The sequence below is a fragment of the Chroicocephalus ridibundus genome, chromosome 13 (genome assembly GCF_963924245.1).
Source record: "Chroicocephalus ridibundus chromosome 13, bChrRid1.1, whole genome shotgun sequence".
NCBI lineage: Eukaryota > Metazoa > Chordata > Aves > Charadriiformes > Laridae > Chroicocephalus > Chroicocephalus ridibundus.
Window position 1 is genome coordinate 14,814,005 of NC_086296.1, and position 22,140 is coordinate 14,836,144.

The window sequence follows — 22,140 nt, forward strand, 5'->3', positions numbered from 1 at the left end:
GGGGCAGCCACTATCTCTCTGGGCTACTTGGGCCAGTGTTACGCCACACTCATGGTAAAAAATTTCTTCCTCATATCTAGTGTAAATCTGCCCTCTTTGAGTTTAAAACTGTTACCTCTAGTCTTATTACAACAAGCCCTGCTAAAAACTCTGTCCCCATCTTTCTTATAAACCCTCTTTAAGTACTGAAAGGCCACAATAAGGTCTCCCCGGAGCCTTCTCTTCTCCAGGCTGAACACCCTCACCTCTCTCCACCTGTCCTCACGGCAGAGCAATGAGCGGGCTGAAGAGCACAGAGCAGATGGAGAACTTCCCTCTACTAGGGCAGGGAGGCATGGCCAGCCTTTTCTCCTGAGAACATTTGACTGCAGGAAGGTGTTTTGGAAAAAAAAAAAAAAAGAAAAAAGATTCTGGCTGAGCACGAGGCGTCGGAGCCTACCTGGTGATGATGGCGAGGTGGGGAGGGCTCATGCAAGCTCCCATGAAGAGCACCACGTTCTCGTGCCGGGTCTGCCGGTATGCCATCACCTCCCTCTTGAAGGCCTTCAGCTGGTCCTCGTTGTCCCGCTCGATGTCGATGAGTCGGATGGCCACCTCCCCGTGCCAGCGCCCGTGAAAGACCTGCCCGAAGCGGCCCTTGCCGATGAGCTCGCCAATCTCCAGCTGCTCGAAGGGGATGTCCCACTCCTGGAGGAAGATGCTGGTCTGGCTGGCCTTGCGGGGGAAGTTGCGTGCGGAGAGGAGTGAGAGGTTCATCTCTTCAAAGTCATCCTCGGACTCCTGCGCCTCCTCCGTGCCTTCCTCGTTCTGCGGAGGGGCGGAAGGGAGGTGAGCGCAATAAAACAGAGGGGAAAAAAAACGGGGCCAAGGAAGATAGCGTGGACAAAACCCCGCTAACACGCCTACTGCTCACTCAGACCCAGAGAAACCGGGCAGGTACCTTTCAAAGGCAACTGGGCGCCTGCGTCTTATGCAAAGCCATCAGAAACCCAGATTTTGCAGGGAGGCATTTCTTTACCCCAGGGTTAATCATAGAATCACAGAATGGTTCGGGTTGGAAGGGACCTTAAAGCCCACCCAGTGCCACCCCCTGTCCTGGGCAGGGACACCTCCCACCAGCCCAGGTTGCTCCAAGCCCCGTCCAACCTGCCCTTGAACCCCTCCAGGGATGGGGCCTTAAATATAAGGGTGCGACACACGCTGGAGCATTTAATTTATTTCCCTGAAAGCAGCACTTCATCCCACCCCTGCCGAGCTGTGCTCCACCTAGTACCAACTTCTTCCAGCCCAGCACCCCTCGGTCTGCAGCCCCCAACCCCCCTGGGATGGGTCCGGCTTCTCTCTTGAAGCTCAGGATTTACGACGCCCATTAAAAGCCGCATCCTCCCCTTCCACCCTTTCCTCCCCACCACATTTTTAACGCATCTCAGAAAAGCTCACGGAGTTATAAACTTAAGGGCAGACACGAGGCCCACCAGGGTCCCCCTTCATGGGGTGGGGACACGGGTGCCTGAGCAGGATCAGGCCTGGCCATGAATTCAATTATCGGCAATTTCACTGCACAGGTGCTAAACTTAGCTGGTTCCTGTGAAACGTGGCCCAGGACGCGTATAAAATAAAGGCCCGTTAAGCAGAGGAGCGAGCCCGGCCATCTCACCTCCGAGGTGGGCTCCACTTCAATTTGAAGCAATGGGTTTCCTTCCAGGCTGTTAAAAGAATTAGCGAATTACCGCCGGGTGAAAACACGGTGAGGTGGGGAGCACGCCCGGGCATCGAGTCCTGCGTCCCGCAGCATCGCTCCGCACCAGGACTAAAGGGATCGGGGAGGAGAAGTACCGGGCTCGCCTCCGATCTGGGAAAACCGACCCCTTCCCACCCCCCATGCCCTGGCTGCCTCCATCCCTGAGGACGGCTCCGGGTGCTCACCCGGGAGGCGGGGGAGTGTAGCGAGGATGAGCAATATTGATTAATGCATTAATTAACATCGGCTGCGTGAAGGTCCAGGATGGATTGGGCGACGCGGGAGCACACGGCCAGGTCTCCATCCCGTCGCCCAAAGCGCAGGGTGCGGAGGATGCCCCGTGGCCGCGCGCCCCAGGAGGTGTCACCCCCGGCTAACGCGGGGGCAAGGGACAGAGTGACACCCTCGAGGCAGCGCTGGGGCAGGCGTTCACGCCATCTTTAGGTGGTTCCTAAGATCAAAATTATCTTCCCAATTAACACCAGCCAAAGCAACAAGCGCGGCTCATTAGCAGCCAGAAGAGAAGAAAACATGTTTTTCAAATTTTTTTTTTTTTTTTTTTTTTTTTTGAGAAGTGGAGGTTTCAAAGACCCTCCCTGCAGCAAGAGCACCCGAATTTGCCTAGTTTCCCAGCTCCCCGGGCCAGGGGCTCCTCTTTTTCTTCTCCATTTACGTAGCACCTCCCCACCGCCAGGTCCCTCACCAGGGTCTCGCTGCACCCGCCAGTTCACAGAGAATTAGGGAAATTCCGTGGGGAAAATCAGCTGGAGCACCTCGGGTGCTTTTGAGCATGAAGTAAATAGATTCTAAATTATTCTTATCGATAAAATAAATAAGAGCATCCCCTCCCAGGGACAGCAAGGATCAGAGGAGAGGCGTAACGCTCCCCGAGCCACTCGGACAGGGTGGTCCTGTGCTTCCCCATCCCATTCAATTGCCACTAAAGAGCTATAAATCCAGGGGAGACACAGCTGCATGGGCAAAAGGAGCCGACCCCGATATTTCAAGCATCATGGAAAGCCCAGGTGGATGCAGACGGCTTCTGCCGCCCATCACGATGCGGGGGCGGTTTGCAGGAGCAGCAGCCTCCTCCTGCCTGCTCTTTAACCCAGGCACGGATACCTGTCTCCCGAGTATCCGAAGCCGAGTCTGCTCTTTAACCCAGCCAAGCCCAGCGTAACCTCAGCGGCTCCCGTGGGTTATTTTCAGTGGGGCGAGCAAGAGGAGAATCACAGATTTTTGCATATTGAAAGCTGTTTTCCCTGCAGGCGCCCGCCAGCCCCTACCCCTGATACCTTGCCTTAGCCAGGGAAGGAAAAAAAAAAAAGAAATATATATATAAGGCTTTGACTTAACCACTTTGCCATTAATTTTCCAGCCACCAGCAGAGACAGAGGCTCCATCCCTGTCTCTCCCATCACCTCCCCCGGAGGCGAGATCCGCCGGACCCCCCCGGCAGTCGCCGATGGAGTTTGGAGAGCGTGGGTGAGCCGGACACAAACCACATGGCAGCCTGGAGCCAGACCCTATCCGTTAAACTCCTGGTTTGTAAAAGCCCTCAAAAAAAAAAAAAAAAGGCATTTATAAAAAGGCTCGGCAAGAAACGTAACGTCGCTGCCGGGGCGGCGCGGGCACGAGGACCTCGACGAACGCCGGGTGCGGCAAAGCAGCTGGGACCCGGCCTGCTGGGGAGAGCTGGTCCTAATAACGCCGATCAGACGCCGCAGCTCAAAACTCATTTCAGTGCAAAGTTTATCGGGCTTGAAAATATTACAGGGGGGCGGGGGGGGACTGCAAGGACCACCTTTACTAAAACTGCCTCAAAGACCCTGGTTCTCCGCTTATAATTTAATAGGAGATTAATCACCTGGGCTTTGGCTTCTCGGACTGAAAGTCTTTTTTTTTTTTTTTTTCCCTGATGGCGAAGCGCTGGGCATGGCTGTGGGTTATAAATCAATCCCCTGCCCTCTCCTTTCAACCTTTCTCCTCCCCGAGACACGAGCCAGAGCCAGGAGCCGGGTTAGGGCAGCAGGAACACCGCGGGGTGGGGGTGGGGGGTTTGTGTGTAACCCCGACCATCCACCCCAACCTGCCCAAAAGGCATCCCTGAGCCCCAAACCGGTCCTGCGAAGCCAGGGGAGCACCCATGGGTGCCTGGAGGAGGTAGGGTGCGGAGGATGCACTGCCTGGGGAGGGGAAAGTGGCGCTAGCCGGGAGGAGGAGGGGAAGGAGGAGGAGGAGGAGGAGGAGGTGGAGGACTCACATGGGGTTAGAGTTGACGGGGTGGAGGATCACCTGCGGGGCTCGGGTCGGCGTCTCGGGTACCACATCTGGGGAAAAGAGAGAGTGGAGTGAGAGCGGGCTTGGGAGGCACCAGGAGCCCCTTCCAGTGCTGGGGGCACCCAAGAGAACAAAAATCCCACCGAACATCTCCCTCCATCCCATTCAGTTACATCCAGGTCCAATTTAGTTACACCCTTAGCTACAGCTGGGTGTAATTTAGGGCCACCCAGCCCTGCAGCATCTTAGTAGCGCACGGTCCGGCGAAAATATACTGGTTTTAGGGAGAAATCCCACCCCAGCCCAAACCCCCTGCACAAATCCAGGGGTTCGGAGAGCCAGCCATGCATCCCCCTCCCCCCAGCACCCCACGTTACGGGAGAGACTCACCTGGGAAAATGAACTGCTGCTTGTACTTGTAGTAATGGGAAGCTGGAAAAGAGAAAAGTGGGGGTTAAGCATGGACCCGCAGAGCCAGACGCTGGAAAGAGCCCAACCTGTGCCCAATTCTGCACCATGAAACATCAGCCCCAGGTCCGGGGCATCGTCCGCATTACCCAACTACCGCCATCTCTCCGGAGGATGCCACCCACGATGGCGCATAGGGTGTCCAGGACAAAAAATTAAGCCCTTAGCCCTCTAATGATCTGTCTGGATTATAATTTAATTTTTGCCACCACTAGTTACTGCTCTACACCATTCGGAGAGTCTCGATGTCATCTGCAAAGCCGTCGGTACCTGGTTGCCAGCAAAAGCCCAGGGGGTTGGAGTGCTCGGCTCCCAACCGGCCTTTGGGAACCACTCGGCATTGTGGAAACACGGAGCCATGGATTTGCAGCTGCTGCCCATTTTTGCCTGATCTAGCCCATCTAACTGCATTGTTTTGCCATGCTTCAGAGATACGTCCTTCTGGGCTCCCTGCCTGCCTCCCAGTGCGCTGAAAGGAGCCGACGGCTCTTGGCAGGCCCACGAGCCGCTGCCCAGATCTGGGTGGTGGTCCCCTCCATCGGCTCCCCGTTGTCAGCAGGCAAAGCCCAAGGGTTGATTTGACTCACTTGGGTAGGTAGGTCATGGGTATGAGGCAAGACAGAGCTGCTGAGGCCATCAGATGTTGGCACTAGTTCAGAAGGCACCGTATCCTTAAGCTTCAAGACACCAAAGACCATCCCTCAACTTCTCTCCAGCTTCGAGACCCTGAAGACCGACCTCAGCTCTGCAGTGGGACCTAAGAACCCCCGAGTCGAGATCAAAGGAGACTCGGAGGTAATTCTGGCCGAAAAAGGTCACCGTGTTGCAATTTCCGAGCTCAAATCCTAATCCCTGAGATGACCATCTTGATGAGATGAACCATGGAGAGCTTCCCGCGCAGGAAGATAAAAGGACGGTAAGTCCTGCTTTGTGTCAGACCGGCTCCCGTTCGCCACAGGGCTCTGCTCATCATGGACATGAAAGCAGAGACCAACCACCTCCCAGAGCTGCCGGGGTCTGATCCTGCCCCGCTCCATCCCCGCCAGCCAGGCAAGCGTGCCAGGGGCTCCCTGCGGTGGCTCAGCCATGGTGGCAGTGACAGCATGTCCGGGTCCCCATAAGAAGATGCTGCTGCCCACTGTGTGGGTTGCTTCTGTGGTTTCTGCTTTAAGCAACAAGAAATAAGATCTCAAAAGACCTGCAGAGAGGTCTCTGCTCCAGCAGTGATGCATGACTGGGTCACCAAACGCTGGACCTTCTGTCCTCTCCCCCCAGCCCCAGCAGGCAGGGTCCAGGGCTTGCCCAGCAAGCGGTTTGGGGCTGTTAATCACTGTGAGCGCGGCTATGGCACTGCTGAGACATCAGGATGCTTCGGCTCTGGCTGGACCACCATGAACTCGGTTATACCAGCACGGAAACCCACGCCGCGGACTATCCTCCCAGCACTTGGAGGCTCGAGGGCTGTGGCTGGTGAAATCCCAACCTGGGGAGCAGCAGAGGAAGCCAAGCCACTCCTTGACAGATGGGTCACTCCTGGGGCGCTCATTCTTCCTCGCAGGTCCTCCGCTGTCTTCCTCACGCCCCTCCAGCATCCCTCCTGAGCCCCGGACACTCCAGCGAGCGAGACTTGTGCACGGCCGCAGCCTCTCCGGGTACACAAGGACTGTGTTGGTTGGTTGGTGATTGGGGTTTTTTTCCCAGCTTTTGGAAATGTTTGTTATTGTGGTGATGGATCCTGCCAGTCAAATCCCCCCTCGCCTCCCTCCTCCTCCTCCTCCTCGCTGAAGGCTTGTCAAGACGGAAGGGAGGGCCCACCATGGCACAGCAAGATCAACAGAGCACGAAGGTGCCGTCTGGTTCCTGCGGAGAAGCATTCCTGACACTCCTTCCTACTGGACCAGTTCATGAACCCTGGGGGTTTTGGGATGCAGGAGGGACCCCAACCTCCCGGCTGCTGTCCCTTCAAAGAGGCTCAAGGCCACAGACCAAACAGGGGTCACCAGCCCTTGGGGCAGCCATAAGTGCTTCAGTATCTCAGAGATGAGCGAGCGCCACGGCTCCCTCTCCTCTCCTCTCGCCAGGCCTTTTTTGGGAGTGGCTGGAGAGGCAGGTGGGTGGCTGAGGACAGCTGACCTCCTCCACGCTGCCAGGAGCGATGCTGAGCTGTTCCCCTCCAGGAAGGGACCTTCCTTGGAGCAGCAGCAAAGACATCCCAAAGGCAGCCGCACTGGGACAGGCTTCAGCACATCCTCAGCGCAGGAGAAGCTTTTATGGCCATTTAATGTAACTCCTGTGTCCTGCAGCCACCGTGACCAAATTGCCTCTTTCACCATCCCTGAAAAGCCTGAGCTCCAGGAGCAGATGGATCCCAGGTACCCAGGCAAGACTCTGTGGGACAAGCTACCTCAGATACCCCCAACATCAGCTACTCCCAACTGTGACCCCACATGCGCTGCCAACAAGCTTGTTGGGGGCCCATCACCCCAAAGACACAGTGAAGTCAACCCAAGTTACCCCCGTAGAGGGGTAAGACCTTGTTTCCCATTTGCTGTTGAGGCAATGCAATGGGCACACGCCATGGAGAAGTCATGTCTGGAAAGGTTTTTGCAGCCTCAAGCGCAGCAGGTTGCCCACTGAGGTTCTGTTGGCTCCATCCTTGGAGGTTTTCAAGACCAAACTGGATCAGGCTTTGAGCTCTGACCCTGCTTCAAGCAGGAGGTTTCACTAGAGACTCCCAGGCTCCCTCCCAAGCTGAATTATCCTAAACTCATCTTTGCTGCTCATTTCTGCTTCCAACTTTTCCCCATCCCAGTGTAAGTCCAGGCAGGCAAGCAGCTGGAGCAGACCCTTACCCTGAGGACACTGCGGGGCACGAGCCCCTTTCGTCGGGCAGATGTGGAGGTGAGGAGCTCACGGTACCTGGCAAGTTGAACTGCTTCTGCTGGCGCGGGCACTGCGGGGAGGGGTGCAGGGGGGACGGGGGCGTCGCACTGGGCGGCAGCGGTGGGGCCGGCGAGGAGGGTGTGGAGGAGGTGGTGGAGGAGGGGTTGCTGCTGGAGTCTGGCTGGTAGGGCACTGGGATATGGTCCTGTGGGACATGGGGAAGGAAAGAAGAATAGAGGAGCTGGTGAGAGCAGTGCCGGCCAGTGCCACCCCAAGGTGCTCCACTGTAGAGGACCCCAAATGACAAGCGAGAGCTACACAGGTCACCCCAGTCCCCCGTTTCCAGAATCCCTCAAAAACAACCGGAGCCCCAGCCTGGCCTTTCCCAAAACCGTTAGTATTCACAGTTTGCACCAAGGCCATTTCACACCAGAAATGGGGCTCCTTTGCCAGCCCCTCCATGCTACGCACCCACAGTTGAGGGCTTCCCAAACCCTGCTGGCTCTGCAGAGCCATGGCCACCAAGACCAGAGCTGAAGGACGCATCCCTGGGGTTCGGTCCTCAGAGACATCAAGGTCCTGGCAGCTTCTGCCGACCTCCTTCAAGCCAAAAACCCAGTGCCTGTCTTGGAGCGGGGAGCTGAGCTGAGGCAGGTTTGAAAGGATCAGCCAACAAATCCCAAGACACCCCTTGCCTTGCGTTGACCCTTCCTAACCAAGGCAAGGACGGCAGCTTCAGGTGCACCTCTCCAAGGCACACTGTGATGGGTGAGAAAGGACCACCGGGAGCAAACGGGGAGGAGAACCTGCCTGCCTATCTTAGATCTGAGCAGGAAAATTGACGCCAGGATTTCCCACCTTGCTCATGACTTTGCTGCCCCACTTGAAGACACTTAACAGGGTCTGACCTTCAGCAGCGCTGAGTATTCCCATCTCCGGACAGGTGAACCCGTGGCAAGATCCCTCCAAAGGTCAGAAAATCTACGCGAGCCTCCCCCAGCAGGTACTTTTGTCCAAATTGATTAATTTTGAAATGAGCTGGGCTTTCTAAGAAACCCACATACGTTTTATAGAGACCGTCCCGACGCGCACGACACCAGGTCCATTATTTTTCAAACCAACGCTGAAACCCATTAACGATAATAAGATTTCAACGGTACTGCCAGAGAAGAGGGTGTCTCTAAAGAAATGCTTTTAGAGACGTCAAAGTTAGAAGGGGCCCCCGTTGCATAAAGCATACTATAGAGGAAACTTTCACCAGAATGGGAGTCAAAGCCAAACATATATATATATTTGGCATATATATACACATACACGCTGGCATTTTCGTGCTCTGGTTAAAGAAAAGCCAGAAAAGGTGAAAGAACTGCATGGCGGAGGCAGAAGGAGAAACAGGGCTGATAGCTCACTGATAAAGGCGTTGGGTGTGAAGGGTGAGTCACTTCCCCGGTGCCCTCTAATAAAATGAACCAAAATCCCTGGAAGGACGGGCACTAAAAAGAAAAACGCATCTCTCTCTCTCTCTCTCGAATACCTCCAGTAGCTCTCCGGCCTCAAAAAGCCATTTGCACCTCCCCGTAAGGACAGCACCAGAGCAGATCATCGCGCTAAGGATCTCCTAAGAGGTTTAGGTTTTAACCGCATCCCGGAGAACATCATCCGGTACCCAGCCTTTGCTGAGAGCCAGAAGATGCTGAGGTGCGGGAGGAGCCGGGGTTGTTGGTGGCCGGGGGGGTCCTGCCAGGGTTTTGACCACCTCTTCCCCACCAACCCCAGGTTTTCCCTCGCTTCCAGCCTGCAAACTCCTCGCCCTGCCTACCCCGCAGACCTGCGCTAGCTCCTGCCGCCCCTGAGAAATCTTCCACCGAAGGCAACAGGCTCTAAATGTCACCAAAAATAACCCCCCGCCATTTCATTGCTCTTAACGCAGGGCAGAAGGAAGCGAGCCAGGCGCGCTGTCGGGTCTGGCTTGACCAGCTTTGCCAGGGACACAATCAAATTCTGGGCTCGTTTGATTTGTAACAATAAATCTGTTATTTACGGAAGTCTCGGCGGGTAGCAGAGACTTCAAACCACCCCAAAATCAGCTTAGATGTGGAGACTGAGAGCCCCCAACGGAGCAGGACCGGTAGGACACAGGCTCTTTTGGAAAGTGCTGATCCCATTTTAGTTTTAAAAGAAATAACCTCGGCGGCCGCAACCCACGCTGGGAAAACCCAAGGGGCGAGGGGTTCGCGGCTGGGCTCATCCGGCCTCAACACCGAGCTCCGCTCCTTGGTTTAGCGCCGGTCCATGGGATTATTCTTTTGTAATTTAAGCCCCCGAGCAGGTTTCTAGGCAGCTCCTACCCTGCCCGCTGCCATACCCATCAGCCCCATAGCTGTGGATGTGCCTGGAGACCCACGGAGCCACCTGCAAGGCTTGGGCCCGGCAGACGGCTGAGGGGGTGGGAAATGCCCCATCCTGGGGAGGACAACCCACCGGTCCCCTCCTGCCCCAAACACAAGGTCAGGGCACGGCCCCTTTTTGCTCTTAAATTCCTTCTTTTAGAAATTACTCTCCGAGCTGGGCTCCCACCCAGCAAATGGAGTTGACGCTCCGGAAGGCTGTGCCCTGGGAAAGCTGCTGCCCCTCCCACCAGGAGCAGCCCCCGCTGGGAGAGCTGAGGCCGAGGGGGTGGCTCTAGTCACCCAACTCGGGTGACATTTGAAAACGCCACCGGCTTCGGTCCCCTGGGCTGCAAAAGCAGCAGCTGCACGGGAAGAACCGGCAAAAGCCGCTGATGGGGAAGCGGGGGGGGGGGGGGGCTGGTGCCCTTTGGCGGGGGTGGGCACAAAGGAGGCGTTGGGGGCCGGTAGAGCAGCTCACCTTGTTGAGTTTGTTGGTTTTGGGGAGCGTCTGGCTGACGTGCAGGTCGGAATACCTGGGGGGTTTGCGCACGGGGTTGTTGATATCGCAGGGCACCGACTCTGTCCGGACTAACCTTGCTGGATTAAGAAGGGAGAGAGGGCGGGGGGGCGGGGGGGGAGCGGGGAAGGGGAATGGAGAGGTGGGGGAGAGAGATGGAGAGACATCAAAGCTTCGAAGGAGCACTCGGGGTCACCCTGCGCTTGCAAACCGCTCTTGGATCGCTCTCCAAAGCAATTCCCTGCGGCACCTCCAGCCGCTCGGCTCCTGGCCCGGGATGGCAGCCAGCCTTCGGGCTACCCCCTGCACCCAGGCTACAGCCAAACCCCCCCGCCTGGGATGTGGGGAAGGCTTTAAGCCCCCCACGGTAGGATGCCAACTGCACCCCCGCCGAGGGGCTGCAATTTGGGGAGGCTCAGCAGCCACCCCATGAGCTGGGGGCGGGGGGGGTCAGCCAGCATCAAGAGGAGGCACCCTCCTCTTCCTCGCCACAGATCTTTGGGGCAAGCGGAAGGAGCCCGCTCAGAGCACCCTGCTCTTGGCGGGGAGGGTTTTTTTTTGGGGGGGACAAAGTCAGCCTACAGCCCCCAGGGGACTCAGGAACGGGCTGGCTGCAAGGCAACGTATTTAAAAGCTCTTTTTTTGGCGGGGGGGGGGGACGTATTTCACTGATGCTGAGGCCACCCCCGAGCCACGCCGCTCCTCACTCCCGTGATAAAACACACGGCTCCGGCTCTTCCAACGCGGCAGACCCCAATCCTGGGAGCCCGCCTGCCCCCCGGCAGCGCGGGCCGCTGCTTTCCCTGCCTCTCGGTCAGGGTTTGCGGCATCTCAGAGCATGATTTTGAGGGGGGGTGGGGGTGCTTTCTGCCCCTTCCACCCACGTTTGCGGCAAGCAAGGACACGGAGGCTGCAAAATTGCCCCCCGCTGTGAGCCGCGGCGGCCCCGCTGGCCTTGCAAGGTGCCACCACCGCAACGCGATTCCCCGCGACTGAAGGGCTGAGCGTGAGGTTGGTGGCATTTAATAGGCAATAACGGCCGTAAGAGCTCAAAATTCAAGGCAACGGTCGTTGGAAGGGTCTCCCTTAGGCAGTTCACTGGCCGTCGGGGGAGCACTCGGCCAAAATCTGGAAGAAAAGAGGTGGGAAGCGGCGCCCGTCGTCCTGCTGCAAAGTTCTCCCTCCTCGGCGGATTTGAGGACGGGCTCTCCCGGAAGAGAGCGGGATACGGCAGCTCCGAAAGCAGCAGGAGCATCGGCAGGGGCACGGCCGCGTCCCCGGGGCGGGGACCCCCATGCACCGAGCAGCGCCGCGGGAGGTTTGGGGGTCCCACGCGTCCGGCCCTAAGCTCTCGACGGTAGCGAAAGGCTAAAACCTGTTGCACTTACCCCGTGCGGTGGGGAATCTGAAAAGAAAAGGAGGCAGGGGAAGGGTGGGTGGAAGTGGTTTGCAATGCAAATCTGCCTCGCCCCGAACGGCTCGTCTCCCTACAAGCGGAAAAAACGGTGGGTAAAAATTTCACAGAGCGCGCCCAAAGCGGTTCGGGAGCCTCCGGCCCGCCGGCCCGGCCGTCAGCGAGGGGTCGGGCTCCCGAATCGCCCCGGGGGGCTTCTGAAAGTTTTACCTGGCGGCAACATCCACGGAGGCAGAAGGGGGAAGAAAGGCCCTTACCTCCGCGGTGGATGATCAGCAGGTGACACGGAGGGGCCTCTTTGGTGCATTTGTTGTGGCACTTGAGCCTGGGCAGGGAATAGAGAAAAAGGCGTGAGAAGGGAGGGAGAAGGGGATGAGGAGCATCCCGGTACGGCCGGAGGGATGCGGCTCGGAGCAGGGAGCAGCGCTGCAGCCCGGGGACCCTTTTTCCACCCAGGAAGGCAACTTAAAGTCATATTTTAGTTATACACAACCCCTGGGTGTTGCGTATAACCACATTGGGTGCCTGAGCGGTCCCAATGTCCAACCCTCCTGAATCCCTGCGGTTTGTTCTCGGGAAGACTTGAGATTCCTGAGCCGCCCGCCCGGGCTGTGGGCACAGGGCTAAGAAGCGAGGTGGGATGCACGTCCCGGGATGCACGTCCCGGAGCATCAGGGCTGTTGGCTGGGAGGAGGCAGGGGCTGCGTGCCGTGGGCAAACGAGAGCCGCGGAGGGTCCATCTGTCCCGACGGAGGGATACAGGAACCCCCAAACCCTGTCTCTGCCGGCTGCGGGGCACCAGCCACCCACCAGCCAGCTCCAGGCTGCCCCAAAATTGCCATTTCTGACAACTTCGGCTGAAATAAAAGGAGTAGAGACCCCCACTCGAGGGAAAGCGACCATCCAGCGCTAACGCCGCTTTCCGCTTCATTAAATTCAGGGGCAGCCAAGGGGAAGGAAGCGGCTGCCCCGGCCCCCCTTTGGCTCCCGCTGAATCTCTGCCGTTGTGCTTTATTACCTAGCTTTATTACCAGGACATTTAACAAAAATAATGAGAGCATTTAGGGCTAACGTTGAATATTCTGCAGAGCTTTGCCCGGTTTCGCAGAGCCGGGGCAGGAGTCTCTGGAGGGTTTCACCCCCGGGTCATGCATATAGGCATAAGCAGGCTCCCGTGGCCCCGAAACCTTCCCCTTCCTTCTTAATTAGGGATGGAAACGAGTCCCGGGCTCACGCTCTGCCGCAACAGCCCCAACGGAGCAGGGAGAGCCACGGGGGGAAAAGGGGAAGAAGAGGAAAAGATTTAAAAAAAAAAAAAGACAAAGGTAAAGGATTGGGGGGGGGGGTGGGAAATAGAAGGCAGCTACAAGTCAATGAGCTGGGTAATGAAAATTCAGGAGCCGTGCACGTTAGCTTTTATTACAAAGCCGTTCCTAGAGGGAAAGGCAGAGATTAATTCAGCAGACGAGGCTTGGGGAGAGATTTGGGGTCTGTTTGTTTGTTTTACCTCCTGCTTCTGGGGGAAGCGGCGCCGGAGCCGGGTGGCAAAGCCGGCGAATCTAAATACTTCGTTCACCCGAACTTCTAAAAACCGGGGGATTTATTTGGTCTTTTCTGAGCGACTACAAGCAGCAAGACGGACACAGAGCCGGAGCATCCCAGCATCCCTCCTCCTGCGCGGGGACCAGCCCCGGGGCAGGCAGGGACTGCGGGCGGCAAAGCCTCCAGCTGCTTGAGCACCCAATGCCATAGGAATCGCTGCTTTAAAATCCGTATATTCGATAACGTCACTTCCAGAAAACCCCCCACCAGCCGCAGAGTAACCAGGCATTTCTTGCCCAGGTTTAAATCCCCATTTGCTAACTCATCAGCATTTAATCGATGGCGATGGTTATCGCTTCGTAGCTCCGGCTAACTCAGTTACCCGCAGACCACGGGCCTATTCCCAGCACTCGGCCCTGGAAAAGGCGATCCTGTCTCCAGAAGCAGCTTTACTAAGCGCCGATGGCTGCACGATACTGTGGAAGAGCCGGGCTCCGCCGGATTTAAAGCAGCATAAGCGGCCCCAGCCCCTGCCTCGCTCCCTTTTTCCAGTCCCTCTCCTTTGCATCGCAGCTTAACTGCGGTTTGGGGTGGGTCGGTTCCCTCGGTGCCATGATATTGCCAGGAAAAAAGAGGAGCACAAGACTTTTGCCGCGACGAAAAATAAAGGATACAGCCCAAGGCTGTGGGTAAACCACCCCCCCACCCCCACCCCACCGATGCCCGGTGCCTGCACGCAAGCCATGCTCTCGTCCGAGCCGCTCTTCACCCCCGGTCCAGCGCATCCATCTCCCCATCTCCTGCAGATAATTCCTCACGTAACCCTATAACGTGAGCATGTAAAGCCAGGCCAGGGGCGGCAGGGAGCGGGAAGGCTGTCAGGATCTGAGTCAGAGCTCTGGAGCGAGCAGAGCCCGGGTCTGGTGAGCAGCATCCTCCCCCAGCACCCCGCTCCCATCCCCGGCACGCAGACCCAACCTCGGCCCCGGTTTTGGGGCATTCTTCACCCGATTTCACGTCTCGTTAAAGCTTCCTGCAAGGATGAGCTGGCAAGAGGCTGGTCTGTCTCCCCGTGCCCAAGCCCCTGCTCAGCTCCACCAGCGAAACCCCAATTATCCCCCTGGCAACGTTAAAGAGCGACACAAAAACGGCTCCGGCACCGCGCCGTACTTGCAGTTTTTGCATTTTAAGCCGAACAACATTCCTTTCCCGCAGACGGTGCAGGTCTGAGACATCCAGTACTTGGTGGAAAACCTGCGGAGAGAAACAGGGAGAGACGAAGCTGCATCACCCCCGTTCCTGCTCCTGCGGGAACATCTCCCCAGCCACACTTATCTACCGAGCCCTGATTTATCCTTTCCTTGCTGGCCTCAAAGAGCGCTGCAGGTGTCGAGGCATCTTTTTAGGGATGCCAGTGCAAAATCCGAGCCCCTCTTTAGTTACGCAGAAGGGCACAACCTGGTCCAAAGAGGGTCCAAGCCAGCCAGGGTGGGCATTAGCCACCGGCTCGCTGCGGTTCCCCAGCTTTGGCCACCCCCAACTGCGGCCAGAAGCCCCCCGAAACACCTCCCTGCCCTGGGGACCAAAGTTTCCAGCCCATCAGAGAAGCGGCTGCTCCATGGAATAGCAGCGCCGAGGCTATTTCTAGCGCTTTGCCTTCCCGAGGTAGATATGGAAGGGCAATAATCCGGAGATGAGAAATTTGCTGAAGGTTGGCAAGGTCACGGCTCATACACGGCTTTTATTGATAGCGACTCAAGCCTTATCTAAACCAAATCTGAACTGAAATGGAATTTAAATGGGCTTCTAGGATAGCGCAGCTCAGCCTGGGAAACAGGGGGAACAGCCCCGAGCCCCCAGTCCCGGACCAGAGATGGAAAGGCAGATGCTCATCCTTCGGCATCGGTGGGGGGGAAGGATTCTCCCGGCGCTGCGTACCTGTGTTTTATTGAGTTTCCTAGATCTCGACGGGGGATCTGCGGGGACCAGCGAGGCACTGACAGCGTATCTGCGGGGAGAAGAGAGACAGGGGAAACCATCAGGCGGTAATCAAAGCCGGAGCCGGGGTTCAAGCTTTCGGGGAGGGGAGCAAAGGACGCGGAGGAAAAAAAAAATAAATAGGGTTTTGCCTAATAATTCCCCTTAGAGATGTGCCACTGGGCTCCCTTTCTGAAAAGCAAGAGGCTCTGTGCTTGGGTCTGTGGGGAAACAGGGTCTCCTGCCCCCCGCTAACGGCCCCCAGCACCCAGTTTGGGCCAGGGGAGGGGAGGGAGGCGATGCGCCCATCCGCACGCAGGGTTGGGGGACACGGCTATCGGACCCACGTCGGGAGAGCCAAACACAAAAGGGAAAACGAAGCCAGAACGGCAACGGCATCATTTATTAATAAGACATCACGTCTCGCGGTCGTGGCTGACCAAAAAAACAAGTGTCGGCTGCTTGGAAGGCAACTGAGCTCATATTCGAATAGAAGAGCCAAGTAAAAAGCAGCCTCAGCGCTCTCCTCCGAAGGGAAAAGGAGGGAGGAAGGGTAACGGGACCTTGGCTGGGTAAGGAAAAAGAGATAAGTTCATTAGCGCCGGCTGGAGCAGGCAGGTAATTAGCAGCACGGGTGCCGTGCTTGGACTCCACATCCCCCTTCAGCCTCAGCAAGGGCAGAGACTCCCCCCTCCTCCTCCTCCTCCAGCCATGGGAGAGGGGCTGCCCCAGGGGATGCTCAGCCCCGGGGAGGGGATCGGTGCCGGGGATTCGGAAGTTGGATTTTCAATCAGGGATTCGAAAGGTTTCCCGGGCACAAGCCCCGGCAGGAGCCCAGCTGCGGGCCCGGCCGTTTGCTCAGAACGGCAGCAAATCCCTCGCTAAACACGTTCTCGATATTATCCCTCCGAGCGGGGAGAACCGCTGTTTGCTTTAATATCCCATTTTAATATAGCGGGCAGGCGTTTTAATTGCGCTCTCTGTCTGAAGGTTACATTTACATGCTGCTTCCCGTGCAAGGCGCTGTTAAAAAGTCTTGGGAGCATCGGAAAACGCATCCATCTCCGCTACCTCCCGCCAGCAGCTGCGCCGGCTCCTTCTCTTACTCCGCCGCCTCGGTCCCCATCACCCCTCGGGCAGAGCCGGCAATTAGGATGTCGAAGGGCTACAAAGTCAATTAAGGTAATTTCTCCCCCCCAGCCTTGGGTTGGCTGTTTTACACCTGCGGTTTTGACTTAGGCGTCTCACCAGCCCTTTAGACACCACCCCCCCCGCCCCCCCCCCCTCCTCCCACCCTCCCCGGGCTCCTGGACCAGCATCCCTCCCGCTGCCCCAGGGATGTCCACGAGAGACGATGCTCTAAAGAGTGGGACCGCTCCACGCACTATTCCTCCCTAAACGTCATTTTCTCATCGGTAAATCACATTACACAAAGAAGTTCCCCCCCCCTCCCCTACACACCCACCCCCACCCCCCCCGCCGTCCTCTCAACACCGGTCCTTGATGAACTCAACGCCCGGGCAAGAGCAGCTCCTCTCCCAGAATTAAATTACAACCTCCACTTTATCAGCCACAATTTATTTCCACTAACTTTTCAGCTGGCCTCAATTAAAACCTGCCAAACGGGGGAGAGGGGGAGAGGGGGGGCCCCCAGGCAAAGGCGGCGGAGCCTTTTAATTACTTTCTAAATGCGCTCACTGCAAAAATGTATTAAAGTGTATCGGGGATTTTAACCTCCTGACAAAAATGAGACCTACGTGATTCACGGCTAATTACCTTCATTAGAGGGAGCGAGACATGGAAGGATCGCGGCGCCGAACAATAGAGCGGCTGTTTGCGGGCGGGAAAACAAGCAAAGAGGGGCAGGGGAAGGGCCCCCCCACCCCCCCCAGTGCCGCGGGGGGCAGCCCCAGGGGTTTGGGGGGGGGGGGGGGGAAGGGGGGGCTTTGAAGTTAATTGGCGATTTTCCTTCTTTAAGGAGGAATCTTTAACCTGATGCTCGCCCGGAGGAGAAGCTGCTTCTCCCCAAGCGACGTTAAATCAGGGCGATGCCCCCAAGGGAAGGGGGAGACGCCGCAGCCCCCCCTCCTCCTCCACGCCACGGGATGAATATTCTCATCAAAAACCCCAGGTTGCCACAATTAGAGGAAACAGCGAGGGAAAAAAAAAAAAAAAGATTAAAAAAAAAAAAACCCGAAAAACAAAAAAACAACCCTTTCGCCTACGGGAGCGTGTCTCGCTGCTGCCGGGGGTGGGGGGGGTGGGGGGGGCAGGCTTTGTCGTAGGGAGCCCGTGATGGAGAATTGCCCCCACGGCACCGGGAGAAGTTGACCCTCGGGAGCTTTGAAGCATGACAGCCGCCCGCCCGCCTCCCCCCATCCCTCCGCTGCTGGCAGCTCGTCACCCCCCCACACCCCCCAGCTAACGACCCCGAGCTGCCCCCCTCCGATTGATGTCTCCCGACCTCCCCCGCCCCGGTGTCAGTCATTACTTATACATTTATCACCGGCGACCTCCTTTAGGGCTTGAAAATCAGAGCGCGCTCAGCCGTTAATTCCCCTCGTACAAGTGTGTGAGGGCAGTTTTAGGATCCCCCCCCCCAATGTATTATTTAATGGGCGCGGGTGTGGTTTCCCTGGGAAGGATGCAGCTGGTACCCACCGAGCAGCCAGAGGACCCCCCCCCCCCCCGCCCCAACCGAGCACCCATCCCTTTCCCACCTCCCCATCACCCGGAGGAACCCTCAGAGGCCAAACCCTGCTCCCCGACACCTTGCGGGTGCCCGAGGCTGCTCATCACCACATCGATGCTCTCAGGGCGACGCATGCCCCCCCCACCCGTGCCGGGGGATGCCGCCCTCCAGCCGTACACCCCTACCCCCCCACACCCCCAAAATCTTGGCGCTTTCCTTCGCCGCGGCATCGCGCTGGCAAAGGTCAGGGCTCCTGCTCCGTTCGGCACAGCTTATCCTTGAGTCAACAGCCAGCGCTTGACGGGATCAGATGTGCCGGGAGAAAAGCAGGGAAGGGGGGAAACCGCCCGGACGGAGGGTGACAGCCACCTCCGGCACGTCTCTGACAGCCAACAAGGGAGAAGAGCCCTGCTGCCCGGCTCCCCGGAGGTGACAGGCAGCTGTGACAGCCGCCGCTGGTCCCTGAGTGGCACCCGCGCTCTGGGAGGTGACGGGGACCGGGATGCTGCCTCGGCCGTGACGCCCTCCTCGCCCCCGCTGCCAGCCCGACGGCTCCCCGGTGCCTTTCGGCTGCCAGGGTGGATGTTTCCCCTCTGTTCCCCTGCCGGGGGGTGGGATGCCTGGGCATCTCCTGCATGGAGAAGAGCAGCCAGAGCTCCCCTATTTCCTTTATTTGGGGTTTCCACCCTCCCTGGGGTGGATCAGGAGGGCAGCGATACCCTCAGCAAGCCCCAACACCCTCACCGAATACACAGGGAGCGTCACCCGGGGCTGGTGGTTGTGCCAAACCACAGCGATGGGGACCAGGTTTTGGTACGATATCCCGCTTCTCCGCCTTCTGGCACCTTTCTGGCTGCCCAGGGAATTGGTGTGAACGTGTTATCCGTCATGGCGACAGCCCAATAAACAAACCCTTCTCCCTCTACTACGGCAAACAGCGTCAGGCGATGTTTGCATTATGAATGGGATGGATAAAATCGATGGAAGTGAACTTGGAAAGCATCCCGGGATGAATCACCGCAAAGCCAAGGAATGGCCAGGAGACACTGCACTTGCCTGTAGATGTCCTACAGACCCACGTCCACCCTGGGCAGCCACAAAAACGCTCCTAGCGCTGGCCACGGGATGGTTGACCCCCCCCCGAGAGGTTATGGGGAGACACTGGGGTGCAGCCTCCTCCCAAAACAGTTCAACAATCATCTGGAAGACAACCACGAGAGGTTTGGTGTCAGCTGTGTCTCTGCCACCCCATCCCCAGACAGAAGCCGCAGCCCCAGGGACCGTACCACGATGGCGATGGAGGATGCTGGCAGAGGTGACCGCCCGCGTGGTCCCAACTGGGGAGCCAAGCACATCGGTGAGTGCACCCAAGGGTGCAAAGTCCCTCCACAAGACACCTCAGTCCTCATTCTAGCCGTTTTTAGGGACAAAACAAGATGGGAGACATCCCCAAATAGCTCAGCTGCAAAGGAAGCTGCAGCAACACTCGAAGCAGCAGCACCGGCAGCTTTTACCCCCCTCCGTGATATAAAATCCACACAGGATTCAAGCTAAAAAGGCAGTCAACCTGCCCCCTCCGTTAGCGCACGTGGCACGTATTCCACACGCAATCACAGCCAGGTCCAAACCCATGGTGTCCCTGCCGCGGGCGGCAGGAGGACGCGGCGGCTCGAAACGAAACCTCAGCCCTTGCCGAGGGGATCGCCCGAAGCAGGCGGGGACAGGGCAGGGCTGTTCGCAGAGCATCTCTCTAGCAAGAAAACAAGAGTCACTTCATAATCCCGGCAGTTCCTCTTTGCAGCGTGACAATCCTGTTTATACGGCCGAAATGCCGTGTTCAGTCGCTTCGCTTGGCTTAAATGCTCGCATTGTGATTTTCTACACCACCACCACCACCACCGTCCCCCCCTCCCCGCCCGCCCCCGCCAATTCACAGCCTTGCAGGGTCAATTTGGCTTACCCAGACAAAGCTGTATTCTTCGGCTCCACTGGCTGGGTAGGAAACCCTCCAGTGCCTCACTGGAACAGTCCGGTGGGGAGGGCAGCCAGATGTGGCCAGATGTGGGCTACAGGGAGCTCCCAGCCCGACCGCCAACACGGCCGCAGAGTGCTCGTGCCGTGGCTCGTACCGGCAGCAGGGCAGGTTCAGGGAGGAGAAAACCACTGGTGGTCACAACAAAATGATGTCCTGGCTTGGGAAGTCCCCTGCTGAAGGGGGTTCAGGCTGGGAGAGCGTTTCGGAGAAGTCTCTTCCCCACGAAACCACCCCCAGCATCAAGGATGAGGTGCCTGCAGAGAGGGGACATGGTCCGAATGGCACTGACTGCTCACACACGTACCCTATGGAACCCTCAACGCGCTCTTGGGTCCTGCCTGGTCCTTTCCAGCAGAAAGGCTGGATTTAGGACTCCTGGATTCCCAGCACAGGGCTTGATCCATTGGACGTTACCTTGAGTCCCTCTTCACCAGCCATACCTACCCAACGCCAGCCCTTCAGAGGGCTCTCTCGCACATGCTCAGGGGCTGAGGATGCGCAAAGCGCTCTGGTGACATCTCAGCACTTGCTGCTTGCTTGGCCATCACTGGTTGACCACCCAAGGCCCAGGTAGGCACAGCCAGGCTGCTTCCCAGGGCTGAAGGTTGGTGCCTTAACTGCAAAGTCCTTGGTCACAAAGCCAAGAGGCAGAGCCAGGACCGGGATCCAGGAGAAGTGACCCACCAGGGACATGTCCAGAGCAGCACCGAAGGCAATTGTGGGTGCAATGGAGCTGATGAACAGGACTGGGCTGATGCACCCAGCTGGGAGCCGAAGAGAGGGGAGGTGCGCAGTGCTGGAGACCACATTACACCAGCCATGATGGGCTCTCCAGGGACAAGAAAAAGGCTTTGAGAGGTCACTGCTCATAACTGCAGGTACCAGGGGATGCTCCATGGCTCCTCTCGTCTTGCTCCCAGGCCACAGAAAGAGCTTCTCCGCCGGGTGCTGCAGGAAGGTGTTCAGCAACACCCCTGCACGAAGGGACCTCACACACAGCTTCGGTTTGTGGGCCCCCGGGGAGAGGCAACGGGTTTTTCCTCTTCTGGTACACACAAGGTCTTGGGTTGGGTTGCCTTGGCTGCTCCTTTCCTTCTGCGGGGTTGGCCACCAGCTGGAGGAAGGGCAGCGGTGAGGACATTCCCCCCACAGCCGTGTGCCCCAGTGCTCATCTTTCTGTCCTAGCAGTCTTATTTTTGTCCTTCCCTTCCACCTCCTTTTTGTTTTAAATAGTCCAGGATGGAAATGGTGTTCTTGGCCCATCCTGGAGAAGATCAAGCAGGTGACCTGATCTGGATGCACAAGGGTGACAGCGCTCTGGCTGGCCTTGCAGCAGGGAGAGGACAGGCAGAGGCCACAGCCCAGGAGCAAGGCCAGCCGCCTCCAGGACACCCAGGTAACAGAGACGCAAAAAGGACCTACCAGACATGAGGCTTTGCAAGAAAAAGGAGAAGATCCAACCCGATTTCGGGGCGCTTGTAGCCAAGTCACAGGGTCTTGAGTCCTAAATCCTATTTCAAAGTAACAACATGTCACTGGTGGTCATTTGTTGACCAGGAGTGACCAGATGCACCACACGAGGGTCCTGGATGGAGCCAGACAAACCATCTTCTGTCCCTCAGCCGTAGGGCTGGGCTGTCTCAGGGCCAAGCTGGAGTTCAAAGGCACCCCAAAAGCCTTTACTTCCCCCCTCCTGCTTCCCCTCCAAGGGCTGCTAAGGAAAAATATCAATTCAAAACCAAAATTCATGGGGATCCTGGCCCCGGGCGAAGGGGCTTTTGCCCCTCCGGCAGGATTTGCGCGGCAGGAGGAAGAGGCTCCTTCTGCAGCTCCCTCGCTGCCAGCCCTCGCGCTCTCGCTCCATGTCTGTGAAAATCTATTCCCATCAGGGCTGTTAAAAATAAGAGAGAAGCATCCAGACACGCATCCGATGAGGACCAGAGATGATACAGATGGGAGCGTGCTCCCGCCACAAGCAGCGAGACGCGCCAGCTGATGAAAAGAGATCATGGAGAGACAGCCGGGGTCTCACCAAGGGCTCGCCAAGCTCCTCTCCTGCATCTCAATCCAATAACAACAACATTTTTCAGTTTCCGTGCTTGGCGAAGTAATTCCACATCAATCCAGAGCATCCCAGGCTCTGCCGTGCTGATCCCACAAAGAGAAAAAGGGAAGAGGCGTTTTCCTTTTTAAAAGCTTAA

General features: G+C 57.4%; 1 protein-coding gene across 5 annotated transcripts in view; it reads right to left on the reverse strand.

Moving 5' to 3' along the window:
* Positions 1-22,140, reverse strand: part of KSR2 (kinase suppressor of ras 2) — a 99,667-nt gene that overhangs the window by 40,331 nt on the left and 37,196 nt on the right. For 4 of the 5 annotated variants that reach the window (XR_010073121.1, XR_010073120.1, XM_063350718.1 and 1 more), the window contains exons 6-15: positions 15,174-15,243; positions 14,406-14,489; positions 11,951-12,018; positions 11,668-11,766; positions 10,241-10,359; positions 7,409-7,577; positions 4,412-4,453; positions 4,005-4,071; positions 1,658-1,706; positions 440-807 (exon numbers count right to left, since the gene is read on the reverse strand). Coding sequence is in view for 3 of the 5 variants with exons in the window: in XM_063350718.1 (XP_063206788.1) it covers positions 440-807; positions 1,658-1,706; positions 4,005-4,071; positions 4,412-4,453; positions 7,409-7,577; positions 10,241-10,359; positions 11,668-11,766; positions 11,951-12,018; positions 14,406-14,489; positions 15,174-15,243 (1,135 nt within the window). In the remaining 2 variants the exon portion in view is untranslated. The remainder of the gene's footprint in view (positions 1-439; positions 808-1,657; positions 1,707-4,004; positions 4,072-4,411; positions 4,454-7,408; positions 7,578-10,240; positions 10,360-11,667; positions 11,767-11,950; positions 12,019-14,405; positions 14,490-15,173; positions 15,244-22,140) is intronic. The other variant, XM_063350720.1, reaches the window with a different exon arrangement.